General features: G+C 37.1%; 1 protein-coding gene across 2 annotated transcripts in view; it reads right to left on the bottom strand.

The window, feature by feature from the left end:
* LOC117331526 (neuroglian-like) overlaps positions 1-17644 on the bottom strand; it is a 139351-nt gene that overhangs the window by 42143 nt on the left and 79564 nt on the right. For both annotated transcript variants that reach the window (XM_033890269.1, XM_033890270.1), the window contains exon 2: positions 6501-6782. In XM_033890269.1, the coding sequence (XP_033746160.1) occupies positions 6501-6782 (282 nt within the window). The remainder of the gene's footprint in view (positions 1-6500; positions 6783-17644) is intronic.

Here is a 17644-nt window from a genome sequence, read left to right as displayed (position 1 = left end):
GATATGACATCTCTCTCATGTTATGACATCTCTCTCATGATATGACATCTTTCTCTTGTTATGACATCTTTCTCTTGATATGACATCTCTCTCATGTTATGACATCTCTCTCTTGATATGACATCTCTCTCTTGATATGACATCTCTCTCTTGATATGACATCTCTCTCTTGATATGACATCTCTCGCTGTATGACATCTTTCTCTTGCTGTCTCTATATGACATCTTTCTCTTGCTGTCTCTATATGACATATATCTCCTTTGATATGACATCTCTCTCTCTGTATGACTTTTCTCTCTCTCTGTATGACATCTCTCTCTCTCTCTCTCTGTATGGTATCTTTATCTCTCTGTATGACATCTTTCTCTCTCTGTATGACATATCTCTCTCTGTATGGTATCTCTCTCTCTGTATGACATCTTTCTCTGTATGACATCTCTCTCTCTGAATGACATCTTTCTCTGTATGGTATCTCTCTCTGTATGACCTCTCTCTCTGTATGACATCTCTCTCTCTCACAGTATGACATCTCTCTCTCTGTACAACCTCTCTCTCTCTCTCCCTCTCTGTATGGTATCTCTCTCTCTGTATGACATCTCTCTCTCTCTCTCTGTATGGTATTTCTCTCTCTGTATGACATCTTTCTCTCTCTGTATGACATCTCTCTCTCTGTATGGTATCTCTCTCTCTGTATGACATCTCTCTCTCTCTGTATGACATATCTCTCTGTGTATGACATCTCTCTCTCTGTATGACATATCTCTCTCTGTATGACATCTCTCTCTCTGTATGACCTCTCTCTCTCTGTATGGTATCTTTATCTCTCTGTATGACATATCTCTCTCTCTGTATGACATCTCTCTCTCTCTCTCTCTGTATGACATCTTTCTCTGTATGACATCTCTCTCTCTCTCTCTCTGTATGACATCTCTCTCTGTATGGTATCTCTCTCTCCCTATGACATCTTTCTCTCTCTGTATGATATCTCTCTCTTTCTCTGTATGGTATCTCTCTCTGTATGACATCTCTCTCTGTTTGACATATCGCTCTCTGTATGACATATCTCTCTCTGTATGGTATATCTCTCTCTGTATGACATCTTTCTCTCTCTCTTTCTGTAAGACATCTCTCTCTCTCTCTCTGTATGACATCTCTCTCTCTCTCATAACTAATATGACATCTCTCTCTCTCTCATAACTAATATGACATCTCTCTTTCTCATAACTAGTATGACATCTCTCTCTATCTCTTTCTCAGTATTTGATCTTTCTTGATATGACATTTCTCTTATATTGAACAATGGAATAATAAAAAACATGCAAATTTAACCAAACACCATGATCATTGCAAGCTTGGCAACTGATCAAATTTAAATTTCAAAAGTGTTTTAATACATGATGTATACACCAAAATCTGGCATCTGAAATTGTCTTCATTGGATAAGGCAAACATTTTTAAGGACTTATAATAATAATGCTATATATGCTTGTTGTTTTTGTGTCAAATTCTTTTGTCTTTATATCCATACAATAGTTGAATGTTTTGAAATTGAAAAAGACATTTTTTTTTTAATAATTCAGGACTTTTAAGTGTGATATCACTATGCTGAGTATACTTTGGCTGATTGGAGCCAGAGCTGGCTCTGTTTTCAAGTGTCAGGTTTATTACATCTCTCAACATTTCACATGCATCGTCCCCAAACAACCAAGTCCTGAGTGATAAGAGAGAAAAAATCTTCTGGAACCAGGATGTTTTTGCTATGACAACCAGAGGAAGTTGTGATAGTAAACACATAACCCACATGTCTATTTTGAAACAAAATATTCCTGACAGAACCCAAAATGGATTGGATTAAGGTTATATTTTCCTTTCTTTTTTCCATATAATAAGCAATTTGAACCTCCCCCAATAATCTTAAATGAATTATCCCTTCATTGATCTAGTCCAGTCCATTGCAGGATGAAGGGAATTGTAAACAAATCAGGAGTATGAAAGATTGAGGTTCCATGAAACAAATTTAGGATGACTAGTACACAGGTCTCAGCATGTCTATCCAAACGAGCATGTATCTGAAAAAATAAATACCCTAGATGTTCCACAAGATCATGGCGTCTAATGCTACTGACTCCTAACAGTGACGAAAGAAACGAAAGAAACGAAAGAAACCATCAGGCTGCATTATGTACAATAAAACATAATGATACATACAAGAGGCCAACAACCCTTAACGGCCACCTGAATACATACTGAAAACTGAACGGTTTTTGTTTTTGAATGAAGAATTGAACACATTTCCCCTGATTTTACCAAATTTCTTTACAATGTGGTACTTACCCATGGTTAAAGAAATGAACCTGTTAACCGTCACTAATATTTGTAGGTTGTACAGCTTTGAGCTTACCATACTTGCGAAGAACCACAAAATGCAGATCCACAAAATGCTTCAACTATAAATGGCTAAATGTAGATGCTAAGCATCTAAGAAATTGAGGAATAGACTAGTATGAAATAAAATGCCGTCATCAAGAAGAATGATTTTCATCTAAGGTGACCTAAAATTACAATTACTCATATACATACTTTCCAGGAACATGAGCACACAATATCATTTAAAGTTCTTATAACAAAGCTGTAAACAAACCTGTGAGCCATGTTAAAACAGTACCAGTCTGTCACGAGTTTTTTAATAATGAAGACAAGACAAAGCAATCATTTAAAAAAAACATTGTTGGAAATTCACTGTGGAAACTTTGATGAGGTTTTGTATGAAACCTCTGTCTAGGCTGGATGCTGAAACAACTGGTATAATACATCGCAATTTTAACTTGGTCTGACTCATATGAGACTGTCCTTTTATGAGATCTGAACAGAGAACATGCTCCCCTTCTGATTCCATGCTATGATTCTCTATATGAATATCCTGGTTTTACAGCTCCCAGGGTGTCAGCTATGGAACAAGGGTCAAATTGGCAAGGACACCAATTCTATTGTCTGTGTCATAAAATTTTATGTACAATATCATTTTACTATAAAATATCTAATGTCACCACCCAATGAAACTCCACCTATGTTTTATAAGAATGATGTCTTCACTAATGGATTGGAATTCCTTTTCTGAAGTGCTATGGGCGTAATGAGATGTTTTCTGCATTTTTCTTTTTTGTCTTGGGATAAATGTTAAAACAATATAAAACAATTCTTAAAGATTAAACCTGAGTAAATTTAAAAAGAAAAAAAAAAAAGTTTTTTTTTTTCCCTATTCTTATGGACAATGTTCAAATCCCTGAATCAATGTTAAATTCAAAGAATGATATTTTAGACTAGGGATGACATTATCTGTATGTTATAAGGTGAGGTATGACATTATCTGTATGTTATAAGGTGAGGTATGACATTATCTGTATGTTATAAGGTGAGGGATGACATTATCTGTATGTTATAAGGTGAGGTATGACATCTGTATGTTATAAGGTGAGGGATGACATTATCTGTATGTTATAAGGTGAAGTATGACATTATCTGTATGTTATAAGGTGAGGTATGACATCTGTATGTTATAAGGTGAGGGATGACATTATCTGTATGTTATAAGGTGAAGTATGACATTATCTGTATGTTATAAGGTGAGGTATGACATTATCTGTATGTTATAAGGTGAGGTATGACATTATCTGTATTATTATACCTCAGACTTGTATCACAGCTTCTGATTAGTGAAAACCATGTCACGTGATTAAAAACATTCGTTATGTCAACCACAACTTTCCAAATAATTCATTATTTACTTGCTGTCGCTTTCGAAACATCATGTCACCCTCTGAATATCATAATGTCACCCTCTCGTGAGCCCTCCGAAATCGTCATGTCACCCTCTCGTGAGCCCCAACTCGGAACTCTCTTCCGTAACGTCTTCAAAAGTAGTCGAATCAGAGGAGTTCCGAGTATTCTGCTTGACAACAACAATGGCTGCCGGCGGACGCTATCGTCTGCCAACAGAGGAGGAATTGGCGAAATTATTGCAAGAAAAGGATTCTAAAAACACCAAAAGGGTCATCAATGGGGTCGTGGATTCCTTTAGACATTTCCTATCTGCAACAGGTAGGCCTAGACCAAAGGATTGTGAAAACTTCGACGCCCATACATTGAAAGTTCGACTGGGAGAATGTTATGCCGGGTCCAGAAAGACGATGGGGTACCTCTTAAATTTTTTTCTTAAAAACTGTTGATAGTAATAAATAAACTTATTGATATCAAAATTAATTCACTTATGTTTTTTTCGGTATAATAAAACAATTACTGCCCTTGTTCCGGGTTGACATGAATATTTGCCCACCCTTGAGGTGTCATGTCACCCTCTGGCTACGCCCTCGGGTGACATGACACCTCTCGGGTGGTCAAATATTCATGTCAACCCGGAACAAGGGCAATAATTGTATAATGTTATAAGGTGATGTATGACATTATCTGTATGTTATAAGGTGAGGTATGACATTATCTGTATGTTATAAGGTGAGGTATGACATTTTCACTTCTGCAGATATCTCTTACCATGGACAGAGATATCTGCAGTTTTCCCAGGGTGAGATTTTCTTATCTCATCCTAGGGAAAAGACAAGCTACACATGCTCTTTTCACATTCTCAACAATTGTATTTCGTCATGTCAACAGTACCATCATGTCACGTCAACATTCCCTTGCATTTATGTAACATCAATATTAGATACATAAGAGGGTAAAAGTGAGACGAGGGAATCTTCCCCTCGTGTTGAGATTCCTCTGTATCACCCCAAGGGGGTGAAAGATTCTATTAATCTGTATGGTATAAGGTGAGGAATGACATTATCTACAGTTCATATATATATATGATCAAATCTAAAATCGAACCAGGCCAAGTTGACCACATTGAACTTTTGAAATCACAGATCTGGGACACCGAAAACAGGGTCATAGCAACCAAGCCAATGGAAGGTGCTATGGCATTAAAACTCCACCACTATTTATTTTATAAAATGTAATATATAGCAAACTTGGATACTGTACAGTGTGTACAGTGATTACCTCCCTTTGCCTGTTTTCTAAATCATAAAATGTACAGGGTTACCTCCCTTCATGTTTTCTTAAGCTTAACACAAACAATTGACATAAATACAATTTTAAAATTTTACCTATAATCTCAGGCTGTAGTTACTGACCAAGATTCACCAGAATCAAGTACATATTTACTGAAGTTATTTCTACTCTTTGTGCATTCAACACTTACCACATTTTATCAGATCAAATGATGTAAAATCAAGTACCAAAATCTTTTGAAAAAGAAAGCATGCTTGAATGCAGACCAACAAGGCAATGTCCCCATGTCTCATTTAAAGTTTAAGGGCTTGAGTAAGTGACTGGTAATCACAACCAATTGATGTTAACTATAATACATTTAATGGTCAAAATTATAGCCATTATTTACTATTGCCCCACAAAATTTCAAATGCAGATGATTGGTTGTACTATATATTTAATGGACATTTTGAATAGTTCTATGACAAAAAGATTTCCTTACTTACTTTTAAATGTCCTTTGGCGATTTACCATATTTACTTTTAATGGATCTATGATGATTTCCTGTATCTACTTTTAATGGATCTATGACGACTTCCCGTACTTACTTTTAATGGATCTATGACGACTTCCTGTACTTACATTTAATGGATCTATGACAACTTCCTGTACTTACTTTTAATGGATCTATGATGATTTCTCTACTTACTTTTAAAGGCTCCTACATATGACAGTTTCCCGTACTTACATTTAATGGATCTATGACAATTTCCTGTACTTACTTTTAATGGCTCTTACATGTCAGTTTCTCGTACTTACTTTTAATGGATCTATGACAGTTTCCCGTACTTACATTTAATGAATCTATGACAATTTCCTGCAATTACTTTTAATGGCTCTTACAAGTCAGCTTCTCGTACTTACTTTTAATTATGGACCTATGACGACTTCCTGTACTTACTTTTAATGGACCTATGACGACTTCCTGTACTTACATTTAATGGATCTATGACGACTTCCTGTACTTACATTTAATGGATCTATGACGACTTCCTGTACTTACTTTTAATGGATCTATGATGATTTCTCTACTTACTTTTAAAGGCTCCTACATATGACAGTTTCCCGTACTTACATTTAATGGATCTATGACAATTTCCTGTACTTACTTTTAATGGCTCTTACATGTCAGTTTCTCGTACTTACTTTTAATGGATCTATGACAGTTTCCCGTACTTACATTTAATGAATCTATGACAATTTCCTGCAATTACTTTTAATGGCTCTTACAAGTCAGTTTCTCGTACTTACTTTTAATTATGGACCTATGACGATTTCCTGTACTTACATTTAATGGATCTATGATGATTTCCTGTACTTACATTTAATGGATCTATGATGATTTCCCGTACTTACATTTAATGGATCTATGACGACTTCCTATACTTACTTTTAATGGACAATGTTGCAGATGCCCTGTCTTTATCATTCCCTGATGTGGCAACACACGTGTACGTCCCAGTGTCATAACGGTCAACATTCCGAATGATGAAAGTTTGACCACTGTCCATTTCATGATATTTTTCCACATTTGAGGACATGTCTATAAGGACACTGTTGTGTTTCCATTTCATGTGGAAGTTGTGGACATCAGGATGAACCTTACAAATGAACTTGATGGTATCGCCTTGGATGGCTTCTTTGTTGGTAGGCGGAATCTGAATGGCAACCTCTGTAAAATACAAATTAGAAACCAATTTATCAAAGATTCTTAATCACCTATTGAAGAAGATTCCAATGATTTGAATAGTATTCATTGACTTACACCATCTGATTTAAGATTCACATAATTTCAACATGAATCAAACAGTTTTGAAAATAAGAATCATCAAAATAATGTACATTTTAAATCTTATCTATCCAGGAAATGTGATATTGGAAAAATTCAATATTAGACAATAATAATTAACATTATCAGTAGATAAAAAACATTTAAATTTTACTTGAGGAATTTTATAACCTCATGCTTCTTCTCTTTAAGTAATAAACTAAAGCAGATTGTCAATTTCAAAGCGTTCTTTGAAAAGAATCAAAACTGAAAATGGGCAATCATGATAGTAAATTAACTGTTTTTCCAAAATACTAAAAAAATACCACAAAGAGACATGTTTAATTCAAATTATGATCTCATGGCAACAGAGTCAGTAAAAGATTTCAGTTTTCTAATTCTAGTCAAATCAAAAGCCTTTGTACAATTAGTTAACCAAAAGAATCAGTCAACATCTGCCAAAACCAAGCAATTTGGCAATATTGAAAATCTGCCAGAATTTCATTTTATTCAAAACACAAAATCATGTAAAACAGAAGTGAAATTTATTTATTTGCACTAACATGACATTATCTCTGGAATATAATGATTTGTTTTAAATAAATTCTGGCTTTGATGATATATATGACACATCAATATAATTGGCAAGTCTAATCTATAAATGTATGTTAACATAACAAGACGGTCACCAGACCTGCCTGGACATGATTATGATATGGGGAAATCATTGCAGGCAGATATGTCTATATCTCTACAGAAAATCAGGTACGCGTACATTATTGATAGGTCTCAATGGATCAGGTGCTAATCATGATATAGTTTAAGGAGTTTTCATGTGTCCTACTGAATGTACAGAAAAGCTTGAGGTGCAGCCTATTTAAAATCTATAGAACTGACAGAAGTCAAGCAGCAGAGGCCAATTTATACCCGCTATGATTAATGAATTTATCATGAATTTCAAGTTTGATTATTTACCCCGATGTCTACAATATTTGATGGAACTAGCTATGATAATTCAGACACTTTCATTTTTCCCAGGCATGAAAAGTTTTATTTTTAACATTTTTTCTGAGTATTGTCATGTTTGATGCATGCTGAAGACAATGAAGAACACTATAATTATTATATAAATATAAAAACAGACCTATAATATACAAGTGTATATATATATAATACTAAATCTTAATGTTCATAAGATATTATAAAGATACAACAATTTGAACAAACAGAATATTTACTATCAGTTACAAGCTTTTTAACTAGGAGCGTTCATCTGCAACTCCAATTGACTGTCAATTCAACCACAAGGACGAAGGAGCTTATAGCTATATAATGATGACGTTTAGAAAATCATACCACGCTTAATGTAATTGTTATTTAGTTCTATGATGATACAGAATCACATGCTTGTCGTTAATTACGCTTGAAATGCAATCAGGGCCTAACAAGCATTACTGCCGTGATGCAACAGCTAACCAAGTTAGCATGGCTAAGAGCTACCATTAACACCGATTGGGAGGAACACTTGTGAGCTCGGGACACCTTTGTGTGGAGCTCCGAAACAGTCATGGAACAACATTTGTATGATAAAGTCACACTAACTGACTCATGTACACTCCCCAGTCGATCTTAGGGACCTTTCACATTGCCTTTGCTATGAAGACATTCATTACAAATCGGAACACGCTCCAATTCTAATTTGCATACATATGACAAATTACATTAATTGGCAGTAGTCCCATTCCCTAATTTCAAATTTGTCACATGCGGCAATATGAAGATGAAGAATTACAGACGACAAAGAGGATTTCCATGGAAGATTCTTGTGGGCATGTCCTCATGGACAACAGATGTGTATTTCACGTTACACACGGCAGTAATACATCACAATAAACTCTCTCAGGGGAGGGACACCATCCAGCATGTGTAAACTTTAATGAACCCCTGACTTAAGTGCTTGTGAAAAGAGCCATTTACTATTGACTTGCCAGCATCTCTTATAGTATACTAACATTGATCATTTAATTAACAAAAGTTTCGGTGAAATTTAGCTGATATCCTGATTGCCAACACAAATCGTTGTACCTTAATTGACTTGTTGCTCCATATTGTTTTAAATAAAGAAGGAGGCACTATAAATGTAATGTTAATTCTAACTCTTAGTTCAAACACTATAAATGTAATGTTAATTCTAACTCTTAGTTCAAACACTATAAATGTAATGTTAATTCTACTCTTAGTTCAAACACTATAAATGTAATGTTAATTCTAACTCTTAGTTCAAACACTATAAATGTAATGTTAATTATAACTCTTAGTTCAAACACTATAAATGTAATGTTAATTCTAACTCTTAGTTCAAACACTATAAATGTAATGTTAATTATAACTCTTAGTTCAAACACTATAAATGTAATGTTAATTCTAACTCTTAGTTCAAACACTATAAATGTAATGTTAATTCTAACTCTTAGTTCAAACACTATAAATGTAATGTTAATTCTACTCTTAGTTCAAACACTATAAATGTAATGTTAATTCTAACTCTTAGTTCAAACACTATAAATGTAATGTTAATTCTAACTCTTAGTTCAAACACTATAAATGTAATGTTAATTCTACTCTTAGTTCAAACACTATAAATGTAATGTTAATTCTACTCTTAGTTCAAACACTATAAATGTAATGTTAATTCTAACTCTTAGTTCAAACACTATAAATGTAATGTTAATTCTAACTCTTAGTTCAAACACTATAAATGTAATGTTAATTCTAACTCTTAGTTCAAACACTATAAATGTAATGTTAATTCTACTCTTAGTTCAAACACTATAAATGTAATGTTAATTCTACTCTTAGTTCAAACACTATAAATGTAATGTTAATTCTAACTCTTAGTTCAAACACTATAAATGTAATGTTAATTCTACTCTTAGTTCAAACACTATAAATGTAATGTTAATTCTAACTCTTAGTTCAAACACTATAAATGTAATGTTAATTCTAACTCTTAGTTCAAACACTATAAATGTAATGTTAATTCTACTCTTAGTTCAAACACTATAAATGTAATGTTAATTCTAACTCTTAGTTCAAACACTATAAATGTAATGTTAATTCTAACTCTTAGTTCAAACACTATAAATGTAATGTTAATTCTAACTCTTAGTTAATTCAAACACTAAAAAAAAATGTGTCTAAAGATAGTTATTGGTTAATTATCGTTCTCCTTTTATTTTAAGAATGTTTTTCACATGTCTTCCAAAATGGCTTTCAAACACAAAATAACAATGATTCTTAATTAGTAGTGATATTTTAGATATTTTACTGTGAACAATAGTACTGTTTTATCATTGTGACATGATATAGATGAAGTAATCAGTGTAGCACATCTATTTTGCTATGAAGTTTCTTATATGTCAACACTTCATTTACACATTGCATGTATCAAAACGTTGATGTGACCTAGATGTTTTTGTTGCGTGATTTTGTGTACACAGATCTGTAACCTACACTCAATTCAAACATTGATCTGACTTGGATGTGTGTTCTTGACATGACATTACACAAATCAATTTACATACTGTTTTCAGTTCAAACACATTTGGGAGTTGATAGTGTGTATTAATCTCACCTGATGAATATCAAGCATATTTAACTACTGTAACTAAACAGAAAACTGCGACCTACACTCAATATAAGGCCTGCAAATTTGCATTCACTAATAAAACTGAACACCAATCTGACCTAAATGCTCTTGCTCCATGCTTTCATATTTAATTCAAACGCTGCTGTGGCCTAGATCAGAATCTCTAGTAACTACATGTTTGCAATACCAAGGCAGTATGATATGACTCAACCTAAACTCTGACTCAAAAGGTGTCGGTGTGTTCAGTTCTACGTGGTGAACTACCACAATCCCATATACTTCCACCACTGAAGGGGAGACAATAATATTGATCCGAGTGACAAAGACGAGCCAATTAGCCCCTGGAGAGATTAAGTTAATTAGCATGATTCTGAGGTGACCGTAGGCCGCCAGGTTGTTGTCTTGTTTTGGACAAGCTGTTGATTTAATAATTATGCCCTTCAAATTTTGGATATGAAATATTTAATTGGCTCTTTTTTGATAAAAACTGTTTTGCTTTTGATGTACCACTTTTGTGATGATTTGGTATATTAGTGATGAGGCAAAGACTTGCCAAACCTGTGGCAGGTTCATTAAGTAACTGTTCCAGCACACGTCCTTAGGTGACTATATAACCCAGTTTATAGAAATGACACCCTATACCAAAACTCAGTACCAGTCAACACTATAAAACTCGGGAAACCCATTCATAATTTCTTCTTCTCAATCTAGAATGTTCTGTTGGTGAGTTTGTTTTCTTTTTGAGGATGACCAATTGTATACACATATATTGGTGTTGGGCTATCTACAGTCATTCCAATGTAGGGGATGGAATATGTTAGTAAACTAAGGTCCTGACATTCCAATGTAGGGGATGGAATATGTTAGTAAAACTAAGGTCCTGACATTCCAATGTAGGGGATGGAATACTTAAGGAAAACTAAGGTCCAGTCATTCCAATGTAAGAAATGACTAAGACTATAATAATATATATGTTATAGGTGAGTCATCTGGTCCTCTGAGAGCTGACAAAGTGACCATCGGTAAAATGACCATACGTTTGCATGCAACAACTTAATCAATTGAATCAACACATGTAATGATATCCTGCGACACACTGTTGACGAGTGTTATAATGTCCGGTTAGAGGCAGTAATTACCTAGACTTCGTCATTTTTATCACATTGTTAGGGCAGATAATCATTTAGATTTTGTCATCTTTATTGTTGTTATTCATGCTTTTTATTGCAATTGTCTCAAGGATTTTCGAAAAATGAAACTGTGGTGGTGTTAAAATGTTGTCCAATTTCCTCCAGAGAACACCATTGATCAATTAAACATTAATGGAGGAGGTAGAGACAAAGGATTAGCTAATTAAAATAGAAAAAATCCTAACACATTAAACACACAACAGCTGCATAGTAGAAATTCCTCTGTGATCTAAACTAGCTCTTCCTCCGTCAGGTGATCTGCAATGTCGCCTCCAGATTTATGACAATATAGTTGTTTTTTTGAGCGTGTAATTGTGAATTTACTGTAACCATTACATCATTGTAAAACATTCAGTGAAAGCAAGATGCGGTTAGGAAGTAAAGCCAAGAGATCGTCTTTGGCCTCATAAAGAAACTTCATTCACGACAACAGGGAATTGACATCAAATTGTATGGCTGCCAGCACAGGAAGCAGACTCCAAGGAAGAAGAGTTCACTAAAGAATGGTAACTCGATGCATGCATGGGTGATGCTCAAGTAGCTCTCCTGCCGGTAGAGGTGTTAAAATAATACACATGACAAATGATGACGAGCCTCAATATCTTTTAATTGTTTTCAATTTTTTGGTTCAATTACTTCGTTTTTGGTTGTAAAAATGGATTTAAGCAAACAAAAATTGCTGTTTTAATATCACCATTTAAAGGTCTGTTGATGTAATGATGCTATGAAACTAAAAAATAGCTTAGTCACCCTACAGGTTGGGAATACCTTCACTGTTACCCACTAAATCATTATAAGGATTGACTCCTGGCTTAATTAAACCCCCAGCAGATTTGGGTAGTTCTTTATAGTGCACTCCAATTGTGGACAAAAAGTGATCATTTGGAATCTTTTTTTTTTTCCCCTCTTGGGAAACTTTATTCTTCACATCATGCCTTTAAAAGCATATTCTAATGGACTTGGTGCCATGCATTTGAAATTAGAGTTCTCATTGAAGTTACGGTTGAAAGGGTTAATCTAAGTTCTGGTATAATATATATATAGTGTCATGCTGATATCTTCACGTTATGACAGCGTGGTGATGTTATGAAATTGTCCTTATCAATTTTAAGATTGTTGTAAAATGTATCTCGATCAGCAAAGTCAACATGGAGTGCAAGAAATAGCCAAAATGACCAAATATTACCTCCGACAATGGTTTTTCCTGATGTACTACAATGACCAAATATTACCCCCGACAATGGTTTTTCCTGATGTACTACAATGACCAAATATTACCCCCGACAATGGTTTTTCCTGATGTACTACAATGACCAAATATTACCTCCGACAATGGTTTTTCCTGATGTACTACAATGACCAAATATTACCCCCGACAATGGTTTTTCCTGATGTACTACAATGACCAAATATTACCCCCGACAATGGTTTTTCCTGATGTACTACAATGACCAAATATTACCCCCGACAATGGTTTTTCCTGATGTACTACAATGACCAAATATTACCTCCGACAATGGTTTTTCCTGATGTACTACAATGACCAAATATTACCTCCGACAATGGTTTTTCCTGATGTACTACAATGACCAAATATTACCTCTGACAATGGTTTTTCCTGATGTACTACAATGACCAAATATTACCTCCGACAATGGTTTTTCCTGATGTACTACAATGACCAAATATTACCTCTGACAATGGTTTTTCCTGATGTACTACAATGACCAAATATTACCCCCGACAATGGTTTTTCCTGATGTACTACAATGACCAAATATTACCCCCGACAATGGTTTTTCCTGATGTACTACAATGACCAAATATTACCCCCGACAATGGTTTTTCCTGATGTTACAAAGCTAGTTACAGGTTTCTAAGCAACAAGATATAGTCAAATAGATATTAATTATTCTGACAAAATTGGTAACTCAGTCATCAGTTAAAACTCCTACGTTGATAAGACAATTTTAATATCTGAAATGTATAAATTGCTCAATTCTGTCACCAAATTCTGAAGGTTGATGATCTAAAAGAATTCAGCATGTTGATTAGACATTCCACAAATTTCTCTAAAAGGCACATTATTTTACAGAACAATGTCCATTATTACTGCATTATCATCTGATATCTTTACGACCTAATTTGACAACTTGGCATGACAGCCAAAAATAAAACTTTTCAAAAAACTTAATATCATCATTAATATGCATATTATGCTATTAAACCTCCTACCCCTAATCACTTTTTGAACTGGTCCTGCTGAGGAAAACTCAGAGTCAAATGCTGTAAGCTGGGGGTGACAGGATGATCACATTTATTTTTTTTATCACACAGATGGGATATGAATGCTGTTTTTATGACCTAGTCTCGAAAACTCGACACTTTTCTGTCTTTATTAGTCTTCCATCTTAAACAGGCATTAAATATCACAGTAATGCATGAGGTCGTCATCTGTTCCTGGGGAGAACAAAAAAATCCTAGACCCAAGGGTCCATCATTATTTATTACAAAGTTACAACCATATTTTGATGTCTGACAAGGGTGTCGCAGTGGGAACAGTGCTAGTACTATTGTCTATAGTAAGTGTGTCACAGCCAGGTCATGGCCTCAGACAAGGAGAGGTTTGAGAACCACTCAAGGTACAGTGACACTGTCACAGTCAGGTCATGGCCTCAGACCACCCAAGGTACAGTGACACTGTCACAGTCAGGTCATGGCCCCAGACCACCCAAGGTACAGTGGCACTGTCACAGTCAGGTCATGGCCTCAGACCACCCAAGGTACAGTTACACTGTCACAGTCAGGTCATGGCCCCAGACCACCCAAGGTACAGTGACACTGTCACAGTCAGGTCATGGCCTCAGACCACCCAATGTACAGTGACACTGTCACAGTCAGGTCATGGCCTCAGACCACCCAAGGAACAGTGACACTGTCACAGTCAGGTCATGGCCCCAGACCACCCAAGGTACAGTGACACTGTCACAGTCAGGTCATGGCCTCAGACCACCCAATGTACAGTGACACTGTCACAGTCAGGTCATGGCCCCAGACCACCCAAGGTACAGTTACACTGTCACAGTCAGGTCATGGCCCCAGACCACCCAATGTACAGTTACACTGTCACAGTCAGGTCATGGCCCCAGACCACCCAAAGTACAGTGACACTGTCACAGTCAGGTCATGGCCTCAGACCACCCAAGGTACAGCGACACTGTCACAGTCAGGTCATGGCCTCAGACCACCCAAGGTACAGCGACACTGTCACAGTCAGGTCATGGCCTCAGACCACCCAAGGTACAGCGACACTGTCACAGCCAGGTCATGGTCTCAGACCACCCAAGGTACAGTGACACTGTCACAGTCAGGTCATGGTCTCAGACCACCCAAGGTACAGTTGCACTGTCACAGTTAGGTCATGGCCTCAGACCACCCAAGGTACAATTACACTGTCACAGCCAGGTCATGGCCTCAGACCACCCAAGGTACAGTTACACTGTCACAGCCAGGTCATGGCCTCAGACCATCCAAGGTACAGTTACACTGTCACAGTCAGGTCATGGCCTCGGACCACCCAAGATACAGTTACACTGTCACAGCCAGGTCATGGCCTCAGACCACCCAAGATACAGTGACACTGTCACAGTCAGGTCATGGCCTCAGACCACCCAAGGTACAGTTACACTGTCACAGCCAGGTCATGGCCTCAGACCATCCAAGGTACAGTGACACTGTCACAGTCAGGTCATGGCCTCAGACCACCCAAGGTACAGTGACACTGTCACAGTCAGGTCATGGCCTCAGACCACCCAAGGTACAGTGACACTGTCACAGCCAGGTCATGGCCCCAGACCACCCAAGGTACAGTGACACTGTCACAGTCAGGTCATGGCCTCAGACCACCCAAGGTACAGTGACACTGTCACAGCCAGGTCATGGTCTCAGACCACCCAAGGTACAGTGACACTGTCACAGTCAGGTCATGGCCTCAGACCACTCAAGGTACAGTTACACTGTCACAGTTAGGTCATGGCCTCAGACCGTCATGGCCCCAGACCGCCCAAAGTACAGTGACACTGTCACAGTCAGGTCATAGCCTCAGACCACCCAAGGTACAGTTACACTGTCACAGTCAGGTCATGGCCCCAGACCACCCAAGATACAGTTACACTGTCACAGTTTGGTCATGGCCTCAGACCACCCAAGGTACAGTGACACTGTCACAGCCAGGTCATGGCCTCAGACAATGGGAGTCAACTGGTATAACTGGGCTACCTGCCTGGTTATGACCTTAGACAATTGGAGCTACTGGAAACAACCCTCACAACAGTTACTGGGTTACATCAAGGTTATGGATGTAAGGTTAACTACTTTAGATATGTACATTTGTGTGATTCATCAGGAGGAAGGAGTGTGGAGGTTGGTGATAGAGGGCTGAGATGTGTGGAGAGGAAGGAGTGTGGAGGTAGAGGATAGAGGTGTGAGATGTTTGTAGAGAAGAAGGAGTGTGGAGGTTGAGAATAGAGGGATGAGATGTCTGTAGAGAGGAAGGAGTGTGGAGGTTGAGGATAGAGGAGTGAGATGTCTGTAGAGAGGAAGGAGTGTGGAGTTTGAGGATAGAGGTGTGAGATGTTTGTAGAGAGGAAGGAGTGTGGAGGTTGAGGATAGAGGGGTGAGATGTCTGTAGAGAGGAAGGAGTGTGAAGGTTGAGGATAGAGGGGTGAGATGTCTGTAGAGAGGAAGGAGTGTGGAGGTTGAGGATAGAGGGGTGAGATGTCTGTAGAGAGGAAGGAGTGTGAAGGTTGAGGATAGAGGAGTGAGATGTCTGTAGAGAGGAAGGAGTGTGGAGGTTGAGGAAGAGGAAGGAGTGTGGAGGTTGAGGATAGAGGGGTGAGATGTCTGTAGAGAGGAAGGAGTGTGGAGGTTGAGGATAGAGGAGTGAGATGTTTGTAGAGAGGAAGGAGTGTGGAGGTTGAGGAAGAGGAAGGAGTGTGGAGGTTGAGGATAGAGGAGTGAGATGTTTGTAGAGAGGAAGGAGTGTGGAGGTTGAGTGATAGAGGGGTGAGACTGTTGGTAGAGAGGAAGGAGTGTGGTGGTTTGAGGATAGAGGAGTGAGATGTTTGTAGAGAGGAAGGAGTGTGGAGGTTGAGGATAGAGGAGTGAGATGTTTGTAGAGAGGAAGGAGTGCAGTGGAAGGATGGATACAGGAGAGAGGTTTGTTTGGGTTATGTGTAGTGTTGTCAATCTGTAGAGTAGAAAGAAAATGTCAAAGCTGATTTAGGTTTGAGACCGTATTTATAACATTTGATTCTATAGATAGGAGCAGGATAAGAGAATCAAGACAGGAAGTGCAAAAAACAATTTTGATAAAAACAAAGCTAAGTGGCCTTTTGACAGATCTAGGCCCGATAAGGCTGTATACACAATCATTGTAACCTGCTCTACAGGTGGCTTGGTACTCTGGGTTGACTGGATTAAAACACAGACAGGAAGTGATACAACTTAATGTTTGATTTCTACCAGATATCAGGCCCCCTTTGTTCTTTATGTTTGACACTATTATATAAACTGATTATAGGCCTATAAACTTTACACAAATATTTCATTCACGACTCTACAGAAGCCATGGAGTGCTAAGGTGAAAAATGGATTTGTACTTGCTGTGCTCATATATGTTTTAGTGTCAGATCCATTTGAACAGATCAGTTTTCAATGTCGATACCTGTATTGTAGTTACAGAGAGAAGTGTTGAAAGTCTACCATGTCGATATGTCACATCTTTAAACATGTCCTTCTAAACATCCCTTTATACTTTTACAACTGTTTCCATGTTCATTGTCTCTAGAACGTTCATCTTAATGTTTTTACAAAAAAGTCTAGATACCGATTTTAGTTTTTTTAAGTATTTGCACAAAAATTGTATG

The sequence above is a fragment of the Pecten maximus genome, chromosome 7 (assembly GCF_902652985.1).
Source record: "Pecten maximus chromosome 7, xPecMax1.1, whole genome shotgun sequence".
In the NCBI taxonomy this organism is placed as follows: Eukaryota; Metazoa; Mollusca; class Bivalvia; order Pectinida; family Pectinidae; genus Pecten; species Pecten maximus.
The sequence above is the reverse complement of the archived record's forward strand: the minus strand, read 5'-3'. Positions and strand labels throughout refer to the sequence as shown.